Source organism: Pocillopora verrucosa, chromosome 4, assembly GCF_036669915.1.
Source record: "Pocillopora verrucosa isolate sample1 chromosome 4, ASM3666991v2, whole genome shotgun sequence".
Taxonomy (NCBI): Eukaryota; Metazoa; Cnidaria; class Anthozoa; order Scleractinia; family Pocilloporidae; genus Pocillopora; species Pocillopora verrucosa.
The window spans coordinates 14753537-14770702 of NC_089315.1; the positions used below are offsets into that span (position 1 = coordinate 14753537).

General features: G+C 36.9%; 1 protein-coding gene across 2 annotated transcripts; it reads right to left on the reverse strand.

The window, feature by feature from the left end:
* Positions 1–93: 93 nt before the first annotated feature.
* Positions 94–17158, reverse strand: LOC131792323 (ankyrin repeat and EF-hand domain-containing protein 1-like). Of its 2 annotated transcripts, XM_059109700.2 has the most exons (19): positions 16836–17158; positions 14897–15091; positions 14146–14255; positions 13223–13327; positions 12686–12810; positions 12033–12181; positions 11181–11341; positions 10501–10633; positions 10096–10208; positions 8981–9004; positions 8750–8791; positions 7929–8024; positions 7505–7592; positions 6616–6790; positions 6026–6223; positions 5430–5563; positions 2245–2342; positions 2001–2147; positions 94–1621 (listed from the first exon to the last, which is right to left on the reverse strand). In XM_059109700.2, exons 1-19 carry the CDS (start codon positions 16972–16974, stop codon positions 1490–1492), a joined length of 2364 nt encoding a protein of 787 aa, XP_058965683.2. In that variant the 5' UTR covers positions 16975–17158; the 3' UTR covers positions 94–1489. The 2 variants fall into 2 exon arrangements, with proteins under 2 accessions (XP_058965683.2, XP_058965684.2); XM_059109701.2 differs by lacking the exons at positions 94–1621; positions 2001–2147; positions 2245–2342 and adding an exon at positions 3213–3712.
* Positions 17159–17166: the final 8 nt, after the last annotated feature.

Genomic DNA, 17166 nt, shown 5'->3' on the forward strand with positions numbered 1-17166 from the left:
TATTTAAAGATATTGAAAATACTTTAGTGCAAGGAGCATCGAAATGCTTTCGAAAGTTAGGGGGAGTGAACACAACAACAATTATACGTGAACATTTCATGTATTTTAAAAATCTGATAACAAATAGTACAACAAATAAAAAAAAATAAAATCGTATAAACGATTAAAAAACGAGAATAGTAATCAAATCATGATACCTTTGAATAGTTTGAAAGAGTGTATATGATGCAAGTTTTGCTGACCCTTTCACTCACAAGGTCTGAATAACATTCACCGAACTATCTGCCATCAGCTCTTAAGACAAGGGCGTAGCTGGGATGGGGGGGGTTCCTGAGAACCTCACCCCCTTCCCCTTTATAAGCTTCTTCTTTTTCTAACTGAGGCAAAACAAGGCATGACAATCCTCTGTCAAGTCGGAAATCCTCGGCTTAAAACGTTGTCGGAAACTAAAGTCATTAAATTACATTACTTTTCAATATAAAAAGTATTTAACTTTGTTAAATATCTATAATCCTTTCATATCTAGGTACTTCGATGAAAAACTGACAATTGAATTTGCTTTCATGAAAATTTCCGAAGTAAATAACGATGCCTACGTATAAATTTTATAAAAATTTAAATAAAAAACATATAATCAATCATATTTAACGTGATTTTCTATGAACATTCAGTGGAACCTTAAATTTTATCCTATTGACAGATTGTAAACGGCCTCACCGATTCGGCTCATTTTCTAGGTTACACAACTCCAAAAGTTTCGAGTTTTAAACAAACTGTGGCCAGTGAGATGAGGCTATAAAATTAACCTTACCAATGAAATGGAAAGCTGACCAGTTTTGCTTCTTTCAGGAAACAAAAATAATTTCAAGAAAATCTTTCAGCCATTGAATTTACTTTCTCGTGCATTGTCTAAAAATTAAACGTTGTCCAGCAACTGACAAAGTTTATCAAAGGAATTTTCTTTGTCTTTCATTCAAAACTGAGCCAAAAATTAGAATTTTGGTAATTTTGTGGTACAGGCAGTTCGTCACGCACCACAACTCGCGTAGACCCTTTATTGATGACCGTCAAGGAGAACACAGTGGTCAAACTTAAGGCATGCGGAAAGGGCATGTGCGAAGGGATCAAAGGAAACAAAAGCAGGAAAAAAAGGAAAATTCGAGATTTTTCGAACACAAAGCTTATTCAATTACAACCATCCTGTTGATTTACCACTGATTCTGTTTTGGGCTTTACCAAAAAAGTGATACGCTTCCAAAACACGGTGAGTTACCGGCCTGAGTGGTTGTTTGTAACTCGTGCTGGAAAACTTAGTCCTGACAGCCCTTAAAGTACGCCACCTAGTCATCACAACTTTGGCACATACGCAGACGTTTCACCGCTGTGTTGTCAAGGGTTAAGAACCACAGGGTTCTTAGTGCCCTTACGTTTGATAACTTGTGAGCAAAGCACTTCTAACGAAAGAAGAGCGAAAAATCATATGGGTTTATTAGTCATCTTCCGCCTCCATTGCCTCGGCCTTCAAGGTGATGTGTTTCTGGAATGCAGGCTTGTAATCTGCGAAGTCGACATCTGTGGTAAAACGCATCCGACGAACTTCTCTTCCACGTAGAAGATCATCCTATAAAGCCAATCAAACGAAACATTCTTTAAGTAGAACCGGTGAAACATTCTTGGGAAAGCTGGCAAAAGAGAAACTCCATTCAAACGAGTAAATAAATTAACGACTAACCGAAAAATGAAAAACGAAAAGGGGCGGTATTAATAGATGGCCCTCTTCAAAAGCAGAGTTTTACGACCTGAAAGCCACCTATATCAACACCGTAGCTAAACAGAAAGACTTATATATACAACAAAATCATCTTTGCTGGTCGGGTTGTTTATTCAGTATGGGAACACCTCTATTGAAGTTATTTTTTTGTACGTTCGTCTTTTTTCGTCCTCTCAGTTTTCGGTTGATTTGCACAAAACTATGACCAAAAATCCCATGTTTTACTTACGGTGGTTGGCTGCGTTATCCATGCTCTCCGAGGAGTGTACACGATTGGCTGAGGTTTCTCGTTGATGATTCCTAGAGCTGAGGCTGCTCGCAACACTGACGATTTCCGTACTAAAGAGGCGCCAGTCGCTGGTGCTGTAGATGGAGGCTGCAGAGAGTAAAAAGAAAAAAGGAGAGGTTACTCTCTGAAAGATACCAAGATGCCTCTCTTGCTGTAATTCCCATTGAAGGCAAGCTCGTCTTACCTCTTCTTGTTTTTTGTCCGGGGTGTTCTTCACACTGGGCATGTGTGTCTTTGAAGGGGCCGCTGACTTGGCGCCTTTCTTGCGCGGGCTTCCTCCACCTGTATTACAAATTATATAATAAGCTGAGTTACATATGCATTTTTAATTGGTTTTCACCTCTAATCTTCCTAACGACAGACACATAGATGAAGTCACTGTTAACAACATTTTTTCTTTGTTTTAAATATTAAAACAAACAGATTCCATGTTGCCGTGCGTCAGGAGCCCCTATGTGCATTTATTTAGTAATAGATCACAGGAGACGTCAAAATTTGGAAATATCAGTAACAAACTTGGCTGCGTCTCGTCACGGTACCACTTTTATCTTTCGTTCCTACCACATTAAAGGTCACTTTTGATGCCGATGAAATCAAGTTCTCTTTGATAACTACCCTCAGCAAAAGCTTAAGATAAATGTTTCTCAGCTTGTTATTGCATGAGATAAGTTCCCTAAAGTAATCCTTCCTTGCTTGAATAATAGTTTACGTAAATCTTCTAACGTGTCGTCCGTAGATTAGGCACCGGATGTGACAGAAATTTCTCTGCATACAGAGCTCGCCTTTTAGCTGGACTATAGCATTCCAACGTTCCAACGAGTGTCGAGGACACAAGGAGGTGTAATCACTGGGATGCCAGAACAGATGGAGAACATGATTAGGTGTAATTAGGTAGATAAAAATAGAGAATGGTACTATAACCCGCATGAGCTTTATTCTAGAATATACCATCCAAAGAATGACACCGCGATTCAATAACCTATCAGCTACACCAACAGATTATGCAAATGTACCTTCGTTCGCCAGTTACGTTAATTATCAACGTATCCTCCCTTTAGACTAAACTTCAATTCGAAAAACTAAGCTTAGAAACTAAAACGATAAGGCAAATAACTTGATCACATAACATAAAAAACGCAGAGAGGCAAGACGTAACCAAAATTAAGTGAAATTTTATTCAGTTGTGCATAGTTATTCACATATCACAAGATATTACTTGAATTTGGAAAAATATCATGCTACTTTGTTAAAATACAAGTCGTATCCACATTTATTCCATCGCAATAACACTAACCGTGCATATACGGTAATCGATGTTTGACATGACTTTCTACCAATCAAAGGATATTCCTTGCATATTTTTCTACAGAAAGTTTCTCCAACCCCACACATTGATATTGTCGTCTGAAATAAACTACTATTTAAAGATTCACGACACGCAGTTCCCTTGAATTAATCTTCCAACGAATTAGACTTCATTTGGTATGAGTTTGCGCAAAGTGCCTGAATGGCATTTTGTTCCCACTTCTACCCATCATCACCACCATCGTCATCGTCGTCCCCAGGTCCTTCGTTGCCATCGTTTCCGTCGTTACCAAGCCCCTCTGCGTCACTAGATTGCGCGTTAGACTTGGGTCGGGGTGCAAATTTTCCTGATGAAGAGAGACATGGACATGCGTCACAGGTACGTCTAGGTAGGCTCAGTGCGCTTCATCCACATTGGCTAGTCGTCTTCGTGAGCGATTTGGAAGCCGCCTTGTTGGAGATCGTTTCAAGGATTGAAAGTTTGTGATTTTTTAAAGAACTTTGAGAGAGGTGTGATACCCAAATGGCGAAACAAAATTGTATTTTGTCTTGCATTCAAGAGTTTGAGAGAGATGAAGGAAAGGATAGCGAAGCAGCGAACTTTTGTGACGACAAAACAAAGCGGATGAAACAGCACACATATGACAACATTGAATAATAGTTCATGAAAATGCAGTGCTGTGCTCACAGCGCTTTCATGTTCACATACTCATCATGTTTGAAAAACAATGTCGCGCAACATAAGAAGATGCATTCAGGCAAAAATTAGGAAATACCGAAAGGCATTGATCAATTAACATAACACGGAGCACATGCATTTATCCTGTAATGTTGCATATACACCGCTATCAACACTGTCTCTTCCATGAAGATACTCGTCCCAAAAGGCCCTCTTAGAACTTAAAGAAAGACCTCGATGACAAAGGTACATAGAGATAGAAGAGGCGGGACTCGGTGCACGGCTGAAATCCTCATCCGAGCCACCCGTAGAAAAAGTCCCTCGAGAGAGTTTAAGGTCACACAGAGAGAAGATAGGAAAGCCTTGAAAGATACAAAAGATAAAAATTGAAACGTTAAATATTTTTCATCATGGACGCAAGAAAGAGTTAAGTGGTGCAAAGAAAATCAGAAAAAGAATAATGAAATTCTGTTAGGTTAAAGTAACAAAAAGGCTTAGTGGAAACGGACTAGCAAGAAGGAATTGAATGAAATCCAAAGACAGGTTAAAACGAGTTGTTGTATTAGTTCACGTGCCCACCAGGAAAGATATAGACAAGACCTTGTTAGTGTAACTCTTAGCAAACCTCAAAAGTTGCGCACACTGTGCTGCTGCTGTTGTTGTTGTTGCTGTTTCTATTGTTGTTGTTGTTGTTGTTGTACTGTTTATTACATTCGTGAGGATTAGTCGCACTTATGACCAGGTTTAAATGCAATGAATGTACCTACTAGGTTTTCAATTCATTCATATCTGACATAATTACGAGGGTTTCAGTAAAATCCTATAGATGAGGACACTTTGAGATGTTAATTACATAGAAAATGAAACTCATCAGCGATCAATCCTGGCCACAGCTCAGTTAAAATTCGGCAAAGTACCCTCGAAATCAAATTAGTGAATTTAAGACTGACGTTTAAGCCAACGGCACCAGCAAACGGAAGAAATAAACTTTCCTCTTGCTCAATAAACCAGAAGAAAAATAGCAAGGAACCTCTCGTTGAAAGCAATTACAAGTACTTTAACTAACTGAACAAACCACTGGAACTTAGGAAACAAAACTTGAACGCAACTATCCAAATCGCTAGTTTTAGGCTATCGATCCTCTTTTGACTGTTTAACTCCCAAGATCTGATTGTCAAATCTCCCCTTCAGCCTTTACACACTTCTTTGTATGTCAGTTATAGGAATCTGGGGTCAGATCAAGATGACAACTCCTACCTTATAAGTTTGAATATTCTCATTGCCTATTTGCTAAATAATATGTGGATACTTTAAAGAGGAGTTACATGTTAACTACTTCTAGGAGCTAGAGGGTTAACGTACAGCTTAACGGATACAATACATACGTTTCTTCTTATCCACAGGTGGCGGAATTTCGTCCCATCGTTTCTGTACTATAGCTACAACACGAGGATCTGCGTAAGCTTTGGCGACATCCAGCGCTGTATGTCCCTTCTTATTTTCCAGCTGAACTTTTGCTCTGAAGAACAAACGAAAAGGGAACTGAATCCTTGTAGGATAAGGAATCATAACCCAACATTTTTCAGCGTCACTGAGATTTCTTCCGTTTTCTCGTGTCCAGTCCTCGCTACTCCCGCAAAGGAAGAAGAGGCTGTGCGCCAGCTTATTGCTTGAACAGCGGCTGGTAATCGAGCCAACGATTTGAATTGATCATAAAGGTCACTGGGTCTTCAGAAATTCATTGGTTTTTGTAAAAAAATCTTAATTGCTGGCAGGTTTTACTTGAATGCGGGCGTGAGGAACCCAAACGTTTTGGTGTTGGCGATAATCTAGCAAATGAAGCACTCGACAAATAAAACATTCGAAATCTTTTTTCCCCGTGTTTCAAGCGGTTTCAACCACTGTGGGACTGTGTGACCAAGCTAACAACCTTTTCACAAAATTTCAATTTTGGTGTCTAAAGCAAAGCCACTATACAAACCCTTTAGAAATTAGCAGTTCCACGACAGCCTCTCTGGAACTCTCAATAGCCCTCATTAAAGGTGTCCCGCCATTGATGGTCTGCGCATCCATTTCTGCTCCGTTTTCTAGCAGAAACTGCACCAAGTCAACTTGCCCTGAGTGGCAGGCATGGTGCAAAGGAGTCCATTTGAAATTATCTCGTGCATTGATGTCTGCCCTGGAAAACAAAACAAAGGGTTTGGATAAGTGCACTGTAAGTTGATAATATATAACAGCAAAATACTGCGTTGTTAGAGATCGTTCTAGTACGGCTGGTTTTCGCTATCTTTGGAGTCGAAGGCGAAGACGATATCAGAGGCGCAGAGCGACGCGATCCGACTTAATGGGAAGCAGAGTACAGATGCTGCTTGTGAGTCTGTCGCTTGTGATCTGAGAAAAATAAGTTTCATCAAAATGGTATATGAAATTTCCAAATTGACTAATTTGGCTCAAATATTCTTCTTAATACCGAGTTTTCTCTAGGACTAGACTTGTTCAGTCGGTCAGATCTACGCATATTGATACACACTTAAAACCAAATTACAGTGCACACCACTTCAGTTAACTCACCCAATCTGTAATAAGTATGCCGCTACTTCGATGTTTCCATGTGCACAAGCTGCCATCAGCGGAGTCTTGTAGTATTTGTCGCGTTGGTCTACTGAGACTCCTCGGGCAAAAGCTGATTTTAACGTCTCTAAGTCTCCTACTTTAGCAGCATCGCTAATGTTCATGTAAGTAACATCTAAAACATGTAGGGGAACAGAAAAGGAAACATATACTACTTAAGGAAACGCACCAAAAACGCATTTCGATTGATTGTCGCAAACTCACAGCCATTGTAATCAAAACTGCCAATCCGAGAAAAATACCACAAGAAGACATCAACACGATGAAGAACTCAAAGTAAAGTGAGGTGGTTCAGCGATTTTCCATGAAAACAGAAACATTCTAAACTTGATTACTGCTATATCTTAATTCGTAATTAACAAATTATTGCATTTTTTATGTTACTGATCAAGACCCCTCTTATTAAATGAGGATTTTGAAAGAGTTTGTGACTGAATGATGTTCTCGTTAGACGGTGAATCAAATTTCCTGCCCGTAATTGTGAATTATAGTATTGACTTTTTTCCCGATAAACGCTTGAAAAAAATTGCCAGAACCGTGACATCTTTCAATAATGAGAGAATCTCGAGGCGTTTCCAATGTTAGTTCTTTCGTTCGTTTCCCCTCTCACTCAGGGTATCCGAAAAGAGTTTTCGCAGGTTTATGGTTTGATCAGGAACAAAGAGAACATAGATGAACAAAAGTTTTTTACGTCTGTTGGTTGCTTGTCAAGGCACTCTGTCATTATAAAAAAAACAAAACAAAAAAAATACGCACTCACTGCGATTGTCTCCCGAAAAAAAAAAGACAATACTTCGCTTTTCAATCGTCATACCTAGTCTGTACTAACCTGGGAAGTTAAGGTACCAGGAAGAATCATCTTGAATAGGATGCGATGGCGGATTATCCCGATCAAATCTTGTGTTGTCTGTGAAGTGCTGAAAAATTAAAAATTTGACGCAGAAGCGTTTGAGAAGATGTTAAAAAAATCCAATGGTTATGTATACCATACTTGGTGTACATACTATTATCACAGGCCAAAAAAGTTCGATTCTATCTAAGCAAAAAGTGACACATCAGAAGTTCGAACATGTTTCTTCGGTTTGACAAATTATTTACGGTACTTTTTTTTTATTTGTGATTTAAGAAAGATGAAGACGCCTCTGAATAAACGCCGTATCAAAAACGTTAAAAATATAATAAACGCCGCGCCTTCAATAGGGAAAATTTGGTATATGAAAGCTTTAAAGTAAATTTTTGTTACAAATACTTACCACATATCTCTCTACATAGTCAGAGGGTGGGCCACCATGTTTTGTCCGGGGGCCATCAGGTGCTGTACAAATCGGGATGGGTATTTTTGTTTTTCCCTGAGAACAGACGGTAAATTAGTTTTGGGTTAGCTAGGAAATGTAAAAGCCTCTACCAGATGTATAATACTTCCATAGGTTCGTGATAACTTTATGATTAAAATAAAATCCAGATTCTCGAAGAAACTTTTTAAAGACATGTTTCTGCCTGTTAAAATGGCGATAATAAGGTTTACAACATGGAGAACAAAATTACTGAATGCTTATTGGCTGAGACAGAGGGTATTTTCCCTTAATTTGGGTAATTGCCCTGGGAAAAAAATATCTGAAATGGAAAACATTAAAAAACTCTTAACTTTACCAAATTTCAGTGCAGACGAACGTTCTTCAGCAAGGCTGGTTCATTGCTTTAGTACTGATTCCGGCGTGAGTTTTACAGTTCATTGACACTAACACAACACTGAAATGGCTTCCTCAGAAATTGCGAATAAGCGTGCGTTTTGAACCTTATTAATAGTGACTAATAGTGACTTTCCTTCGTCGCTGCGCGACTCGGAAAATTTCTGCAACTTCTGAAAACGCGTGTGATATCAATCCTTAATGTTACTCGACCTCCGAATAACTAAACAAATTTCATATATGATGTTGAAAGAGAGATGACCTGGGTATCGTCATGAAGTATGACAGATGTCTACGACAACCATCGGATTGAACTGTTCCTAAGTATGATTAGAATTAAAAGTATTATGCATTGTAATACTTTTATACTTTTACTTTAAAATTACCTTCTTCTTCTTTCCTTTCTTTCCACCTTTTTTCTTTTTTTTCTGTAAAGTGAATGAAGTCACAATAAATACTGACATGTAGCATTCAACAACAAAAAATCTTCTTTTCATTATTTTCAGTCTAAGGAAGGTTGGATGCATGAGTTTGCTGTGGAGTACTAAGTCCATATCCGCTATAAAAATAAAATCCCAGTGAGAAAAAAAAATGATTTCAATAAATGATGACATTACCTTTCCGAGGACAACCATGAATTGCTGCAAAAGAAGAGAAAGAGGTCAGTTAGTTTTGTGTTTCATTAACTTTCTCTCAGATGAACAGTATGTTCATAACATGTTACTTTGCTAGCCTAATACTGTTATCTTCACCGCCATGTAACCTTCAAGCATGTATTGGAAGCTTACTGAAAATAGTTCTCATTACGCCAAGCTAAAAAGGGGAAGGGGGGAAGTAGTTGGATACCAGAGAAAGGATACACCTATTTTTTTCCCATGAGAAACCAAGCTCCCTTAAAATAAAAAACTTTGATATTATATACCTAAAACTGCCAAAACATGCGACTTGTGTCTCTAAAAAATAACACAACTTGATAAAAAATTGTCTTGAGATATAAAACTTGACTAACTGACCCCAGATACCAGGATACCCAAAACCCCTGGCGAGACCTGTTTGTTTATGATGGTAAGCTGTGAAAACATCAGCCAAGTCTGTAGCAAGCTATTGCTCTGTTAAGCAAAGGTGCAGGCAACCTTCACCCCTCCTTCCCTAAGAGCCTACAACACATTTACCGGGATTCATACCCTTTTTCAGAAAAAAACATTCAAGGACTTTTGCAGGACTCAGATTAATTTTCTTTTCAGACTCCAAATTTCACCTTTAACCTTTCATTCCCGTGATTTCAAAATCAATTCTCCTTAGGATCTACATACATTTCTAATAACGTAAATTCTGAAAACTTTACTGCTTGAGTTAAGCAGATTTCCAGGACTTTCCAGGAACTACAGTCTTTTCCAGGACTTGCCAGTCCTGGAAAATGTCAAAATAAAATTCCAGGACTTTCCACGTTTTACAGGACCTATACGGAGCCTGACTTGCATCAGCCACATCAGTCCAAACATATTGTTAACAAAGCCAAACCATCTCTAATGATAGACTTAAGGAGATATAGGACATTTCTGATGAAAACTTCCCTTCTAGTGGAAATCAATATGCAATGCAATTTTTTGTTTTAAGTGTCAGTCATGTACCAGCAAAAGTGTTAGTAAAGAAATAAACATTGCAAAACCCAAAAGGGAACAGTAACTCTGTAAAACTGGAAAATGATATGACAAGGTAGGTTGTTCCATACCTTACTAATAAATTTTTTACAAGTGATAAACAGTGGATAATCTACAGCATCTTCTTTGTTTGGGTCATGCATCTGTGCTAATTTATTCAAATCTTCTACATCTACTGGGCAATCTGTGGACCAAAGAGAGAGTACAATTTTTATTCACACTTATCAATTTAAAATATCTGTTACAGTACTGAAATTGTTATGAAAATGTGAGAAGTTTCTATACAACATGATACTTGTTCTTATAGCTAAATACTGAGATCATTTTCTTCTCTTTTATGGTTTAATATATAGACTTCAAATTCATCTCAATGTACAACATTGGACCAATATTGCAAGGATTCCTACATGTAAAATTATTACAATTTCTAAGATTAAGGATACATTGTACATGTTAAAGCACATTCCTAAACTTACTTATTGTCTGCAGACACATTACAAAGTTATCCTTGGTAATTTTTCCTTTTCTACTTCCATCCTCTTCCTCTGGATCAAACTGATAACAAATGTTCAAGACTTTTTCTTCGTGTTCTTGGATCCAGTCATAAAGCTGTTGAAGACAAGTGCAGGAAATTGATCTGAGTACTGAATTTCAGCCAATAACTAATTAGAATGATATACTGTTGTGAAAAACTTATAATTGTTATTTTCTCTTTTACATCCTATACATCCTTTCTTCCTAAACATCTCCTCACACTTTCACAAAATTTCAGTAGTAAAAAATTAAGCTTAGTAAAAACCTAGCCAAGATTTCCAGTCTACTTGAAAGAATGCATGTATAACATTAAACAAGGCTGATTTTTAGCAACTGCAACTCACTAATGAGCAAAATGAAATTTGAATGAAAACATTTACCATTTTTGGGATAAATTTCAAGAAAAGCATCACACTTGTTCTGTTTCAACCTTTTTGAGCAGCAAGAAAACTACAACATCACTTTTGTTTCAAACATCACTAATTGCTGGGGCTGGACAAAAACTAAGGACATTTTAAAAAATTAGTAGGCAAAAGTTAAAAGTTTGAGAGCATTTCATGCTCAATTATTGTCCCATTTTTCTAAGGTAGACAAGCAAAAGTATTAGTGACTATAAACATACTCTGATGGCATATGGTTCAGAAGTTCTACTTCCTCCCTTAGACAGCTTTGCTGACTGTTTTTCAGCTTTACGACATTCCTTCAAAGCATCTTTGTGCTCATTATCCTTTGCCAGCAATCTTGGTGTCTTCCCTTCCTTGTTCTTTAACATTGATGGACAACCTGTGTAAGATGCATGTCAATCAGAGAATTTCTATGTTTCTATGTTTCATGCCTTTTTGATATCAGTAATGTGACATTTAAATAAATGTAAGGATCTTGAACTTCTGTACAAATAGTGAATGTAGCCTGGTTTACTCTTACTGGAAATGTAAGAAAATGTTTATTATGATTTAAAATGAACATCAGTCTTCAATAATTTATAACTTACATAGGAAGACAAGAAAATCACAGTTCTTCAGGACATGTACCCAACTGTAAAACTTGAATTTGAATGAAACAAACCTAACAATTTTTCAATGGCTTTAACCTAATTGTACCAACCACCATTCAACCCGGATGTCCCTGACTTTTCTCTCACAATTTTGTCAATATTTTCAAAAAAGTAGTCTAAAATGTTTTCAAAGGGGTTTGACTGTAGCTAGTTTTTTATTTTTTATTTCTTTCCATCTTTATAATAATAGATTAATAGGAACTACTAGAAGTATAGAAGTGCATTAGAAGAAATATCCACAAGAATAAGAGAACATACAATACAGAAAATATTACAAAAGATACTGAAGGACACGGCATAGTTAAGACTAATTAGGTGCCCTTTCAAACAAAGTTCATTTACTCTTCCCATAGATTTTACTTGAGTGTCATGTCACTATGTTCATCACTTGTACCAAAACCATACCCTGCTCTTGCTCACCTCTTTGAGACAAGAACTTGCATATTGGTCCAAATCCTTGTCGAGCTGCATAATGAATAGGAGTGTTGCCATCTGATGCTACTTTGCCCAAGTCTGCACCATAAGCTGCCAGCACTCTTATGACTTCAAAGTGACCATTTAAGGCAGCCCTGCATAGAAAGTAATGGAAATAAGGATCCCTAATTAATAAATTGCATGCAGGAAGCTTATTCCCATTTTTTAAATCTGCTGAAATATATTCTTATGAGGCAAGGTGTGAGGAACATTCTCTTATCTCAACATTTTACAAGTGAGCTGTCATATTCTGATTTTAGAAGTCTTCTTTTCACAAAAAAAGTGAAATATACCCTGGGTTTTTTTCATACATGTAATTTACTTCTCGAGATAATTTTTCTATGTAAACAGCTTCAAAAATGTGATCTCACTATCAATTTATTTATGTACTTTCTTTCAAATTATTTGCTGACTCTGGATTCATGAGAAATATACCAATCAGTTCCATACAACCCCAAAGTAGCCAGGAACTTTAAATTCAGGTGTGTGTTACAGAATTGGGTTTCAATATCTATTGAAAATTTCATGTGGTGTTTGAAATGTTTCCATTTCACTCAGTGTGTGACCATTGTACAGTGCACTGAGTGCTTCAGCCTAACCTGTGTGCTGAGTGATTGTTTTCACTGTCCAAAGCATCACAGTCTGCTCCAGCCTCCAATATTTCTCTCACACATGCCACACTTCCAGTGGCACTTGCTGCATGTAGAGCTGTCTGGCCAGTATTCTAATCCAAAGGACAATGCAAATGGTAAATGCATGTTTTCCAAAAAAGCTGCATGTTTACAGATACTGACTTTACCTCTCAACAACTTAAGTACCAATTTTAATGTTTTGCTGTTTCACAAATTGAATCTACAGTCAGGTACATGTATAAGTTCATAGAATACAGTGGTGTACCTATATTCAAAATACATAAGGATATAAGTATTACATGTATATATATGACTCAAAATTTCAGCAAAAAGGTGCGGCTTATACACAAGTTTTTACGGTACCCTCCAAAACTAAGAGGTACCTTGATTTGAATTTGTACAGGAACATACATGTACATACATATCTTGTTGAAATTAAATTATGAAATCAGTTCAATAAACATTAATACTAGCAAAATGCAAAACTTGAAGTCAGTAACATACTGTGTGAGCTCCATTTGGGTCTGCCCCAGCAACAAGAAGTGCTTGCACAATGTTGTCCAGACCAGCTTCTGCAGCCACATACAATAAAGGCTGACCATCCTTACTCTAGCAAGCAAAAACATAAGGCATAGGTCTTAGATAATAAAACTAATCAACCCTTCAGTCTGAAAAGTTGCAGTATGGAGACAGACTTGATAATTTATTTAAAAGAATCATAGTTATCAAGAGTAGTGAAATACAATAATTCTGAAGTGTGATGCTGTTACAGTGACTTCACTGATATGCACCAAGCAGAGCTTAATACTAAGCATAATGCTTCATGCAGCATGATTTAAGTGTACACCAGAGATTTTGTGGTCAGTTAAGTATTCATCTTTTCAGTCTGTTATTTTTGCTTATGTTATTTTAATATTGGCTGCCTGTCACATACATGGTTTCTTTCCAAAGATAGCAAACTGATTGCTGTTTGTTAGGAAGGGAGAAGGAAATCCTTGGGGACAAGGAAAAGTTTGACACTAGAATAGTACTTGTCACTAAAATTTGTATTTCGATCTGGAAAAAATTGTGGTTATTCAGGGTAGTAAAGAACAATAGCTCTGAAGTGTGATGATGTCACTTTGCATTACTGAAATGCACCAAGCAGAACTGAACAATAACTCATCACAACTAAGAATAATGCTTCATGCAACATGCACCCAACCTTATTGCCTAAAGAAGACAAGTAGCAGAGGTATGGTGTCACAGTATTGTCAGTACTGCAATCCACATCAGAGGTGATTATATAAGGGACAAAAAATATTTATTATTATCATAGTTCAACAACTGGGACATCAGCCTGCACTGTCTGTACTGTAAGTTCAGCATGTGCTTTGCAGAACCCACAAGCACGCCACTTCCTTTATACAAGTAGCATAATTGCTTACCACATAATTAACACTTGCACCATGTTTCAGTGCAATCTGGAGACACTCTAGATGACGTTTGGTTGGCTGGATACAATAAAACAAGATTCCTTTACCTTCAATATCCCTCACTAAAAGAAAAAAAAAAGACTTTGAAAGTGTACAAGCATGTAGGTACCACTGCACTCTGGGGCAAAAATTAACAAATAAATTCCATGTTGCCATTTGTCTGTTCAGTAATAGATCACAAATGACATCAATATGTGGCAAAAACAAAAAAGTGGCACATGAGGTGCAGCCAAGACTTTATGATTAATCCTGGTTTTGCCATCATGACTGTTGCTGCTTTTCAAAAATAGGATACTGAACAAATTTGTAAGTGGTCCTTCCTCTTAGCACAGCAGTGCTCTCCTTTTCAGGCAGTAACAGATAATATTTACCACCTGTAGTACCTCTTATTACGGTTTTAAATTGCTTGGAATTCTTGAAAATTAAACTTGTAAAAGGATTGCTTTACTGGTTTGAAAATTTATTTTAACCTGTCATATTTTATATTTTAGCTGGTTTCTGTGACAATTTACAACCTGTTTCCATTCCAAGTGCTATGAAAACAAATGGAAGAGCCTAGAACACAACACTTAAAACCCACACTGGGATTGAATCTAAGTACTGGTACATTGGAAAGAGTGCGGTGTAACCCTTATCACAAAAAAAGTCAACTGGCATTATGCTAATTCTGTTAGGTAAATAAAAAATCATAAATTTTCCTTACGTGTCAAATCTGTATCTGCCTCTGTTAAGAGAGTCAAGGCCTGTGTGTGGCCAAACTCTGCTGCCCTCATGGCAGGAGTACGTCCCTTTAAGTCCACCATGTTGGGGCTTGCACCCAGACTAAGAAGAAATGAAATCATCTTCTCATTGTTTTTACATGCTGCCAGGTGAAGCCCTGTCTCTCCATTTTCAGGTTCTACAATTTGAACAAACAAACAAGGTTCAACAAAAAAAAATTTCCAAGCCAATAATGAATTGCAAGCTTCTTGACTTAAGTGTAGTTTTGAGGAGGTATCAGATTCACTTAGACAAAGGACTTAAATTCTATAAAACTTCTGCCTAAGAATCTCTCTACATTGGCCAATTAAATAATTAATATTTATCACCTCAGTAAATAAAACTAAATTATTTTAGTGGAAGTGAGCTGGATTGAACATCCAGCCATTAGGTAGCTGGTCACTCTGGTCTATTGTAAGATTGTTCCAAGTCAGATAATTCCATAACAGGGTAACATTATTATCAACTGAGTTGATAACATAAAATTAATTGACCACAATAAAGAGTTTAAAAGCTGATGTTTTGGGCATTAGCCCTTTGTCAGCTCAAAATGTCACCTTTTAAATTATTTACTAAGGCCAATTTAAGTTATTAACTCAGTTGATAATACTAAATTACCCTGTTATACTTTACCAGCAATGCAGCACCACAAACGTTAACCCACTTTATTTATATCATCACTGGTTATGTCATTCATTTAACCCTTTAGCACTCATGAGTGACCAAGACAGAATTTCCCCTTATAATATCAATACAATATCAACCAGACAAGTGATGAGAATAATTTGAGGATAATTAATTGATTCAATATTAAATTCTCTGAACTAACATTATAAGAATTGTATGGTTGACAGTAAGGAGAATTACAAACTTGATCTGGAAGTTTAAGGGTTAAACTGATGGATAGATGCACAGATTTCATAGAGAATTGGGCAGCAGAAAGAGTATAGTGTAACACAACAAAACTGTGTACTTTACGAGTATACCCCTTCCTCTAGAGCTATTTTTCCTGTAAAATCTGCAGAATTCTTTGATATTCACCACCTTATAATACCTGACTAAATCATGCTGTGAGAGAATAAGAGCTAATTCAAGATAGTAAGTTTGGTTGATGTCAAAATTCACTGAAATAACTAAAACTTTATATAAATGATATAATTTTCACATGATATACATGTAGACTCTGCACTGATTTAATTTCCATAATTATTAAAGAGTGCTGTCAGTTTTCTTATTTTCTGACAGGTGAAAAAAAAAAAACTGACTCTGAATGATATGGCTCTCCCTATCACAGTGGCACATTGATGATGAACCTACCATTATGGCATGTAAAAGTCAGTGAACCATAACCTTATGCCTCAAATATACATGTTTGCCAAAAAGAGCCCCTAAACACTAAACAACAGCCTGACCCCGGGTTACAAAATATTGCAAGCCTCTTACAATATAGATTACATGAGAGGGGCGTATTTAATCTTATCCAATTTATTGTCTATCAGTAGTGATAACTTTATACATTCAACCTCATGAACATCGCATTGTACACTGCAAAGTTAGCGACGTAAATTCATATGTATGTGTATGTTTCAAAGTATTTTAAGAACATACACATGAATTTAAAATTCGCCCTTATCGGAATTGCTACCCAGGCAGACCTCAAGTTTGAATGCGTCTACTCTTAAACACATTTGAAATTTAATTCTGACTTGAAGTTACTAAACAATTTCCGATAAAACTTTATGGTGTTGTTTATTAAATTTCGCGCCTTCTTATCATCATCAAATTGTTATGTTGCATAATTTGCTATGGCGACTGACAAGTACGAGTCGAATTTCCGAAACAGCCACTAAGTATTAGAGACAACGAAATCTCTCTGCACTTACCAGAGTAGTTGATCAGATAGGGAACCCCGTGAGTTGTTAGTTTTTCAATCTGGTCCACATCCTCGAGTCGGACAGACTGAAGTAACTTTAGAACTTGAAGTTGTTCTAAACGGTCCTGTGCTATTGGCATTGTCCTCATTCGCCAAAATGCAGGAATTTTAGGTCCACTCTCCTTCGTTTCAAGGCTCAAATATCAACAGATTCCTTATCATTTATGAGTACTCTGCATGCTGTGGAAAATTCAACACGAAATAGATAAATTTTTTAAGTTAAAAGGTCATCTTCCTGCTGAATATTGGACCAAACATAACTTGTCTCGCGTGTCGTTGTT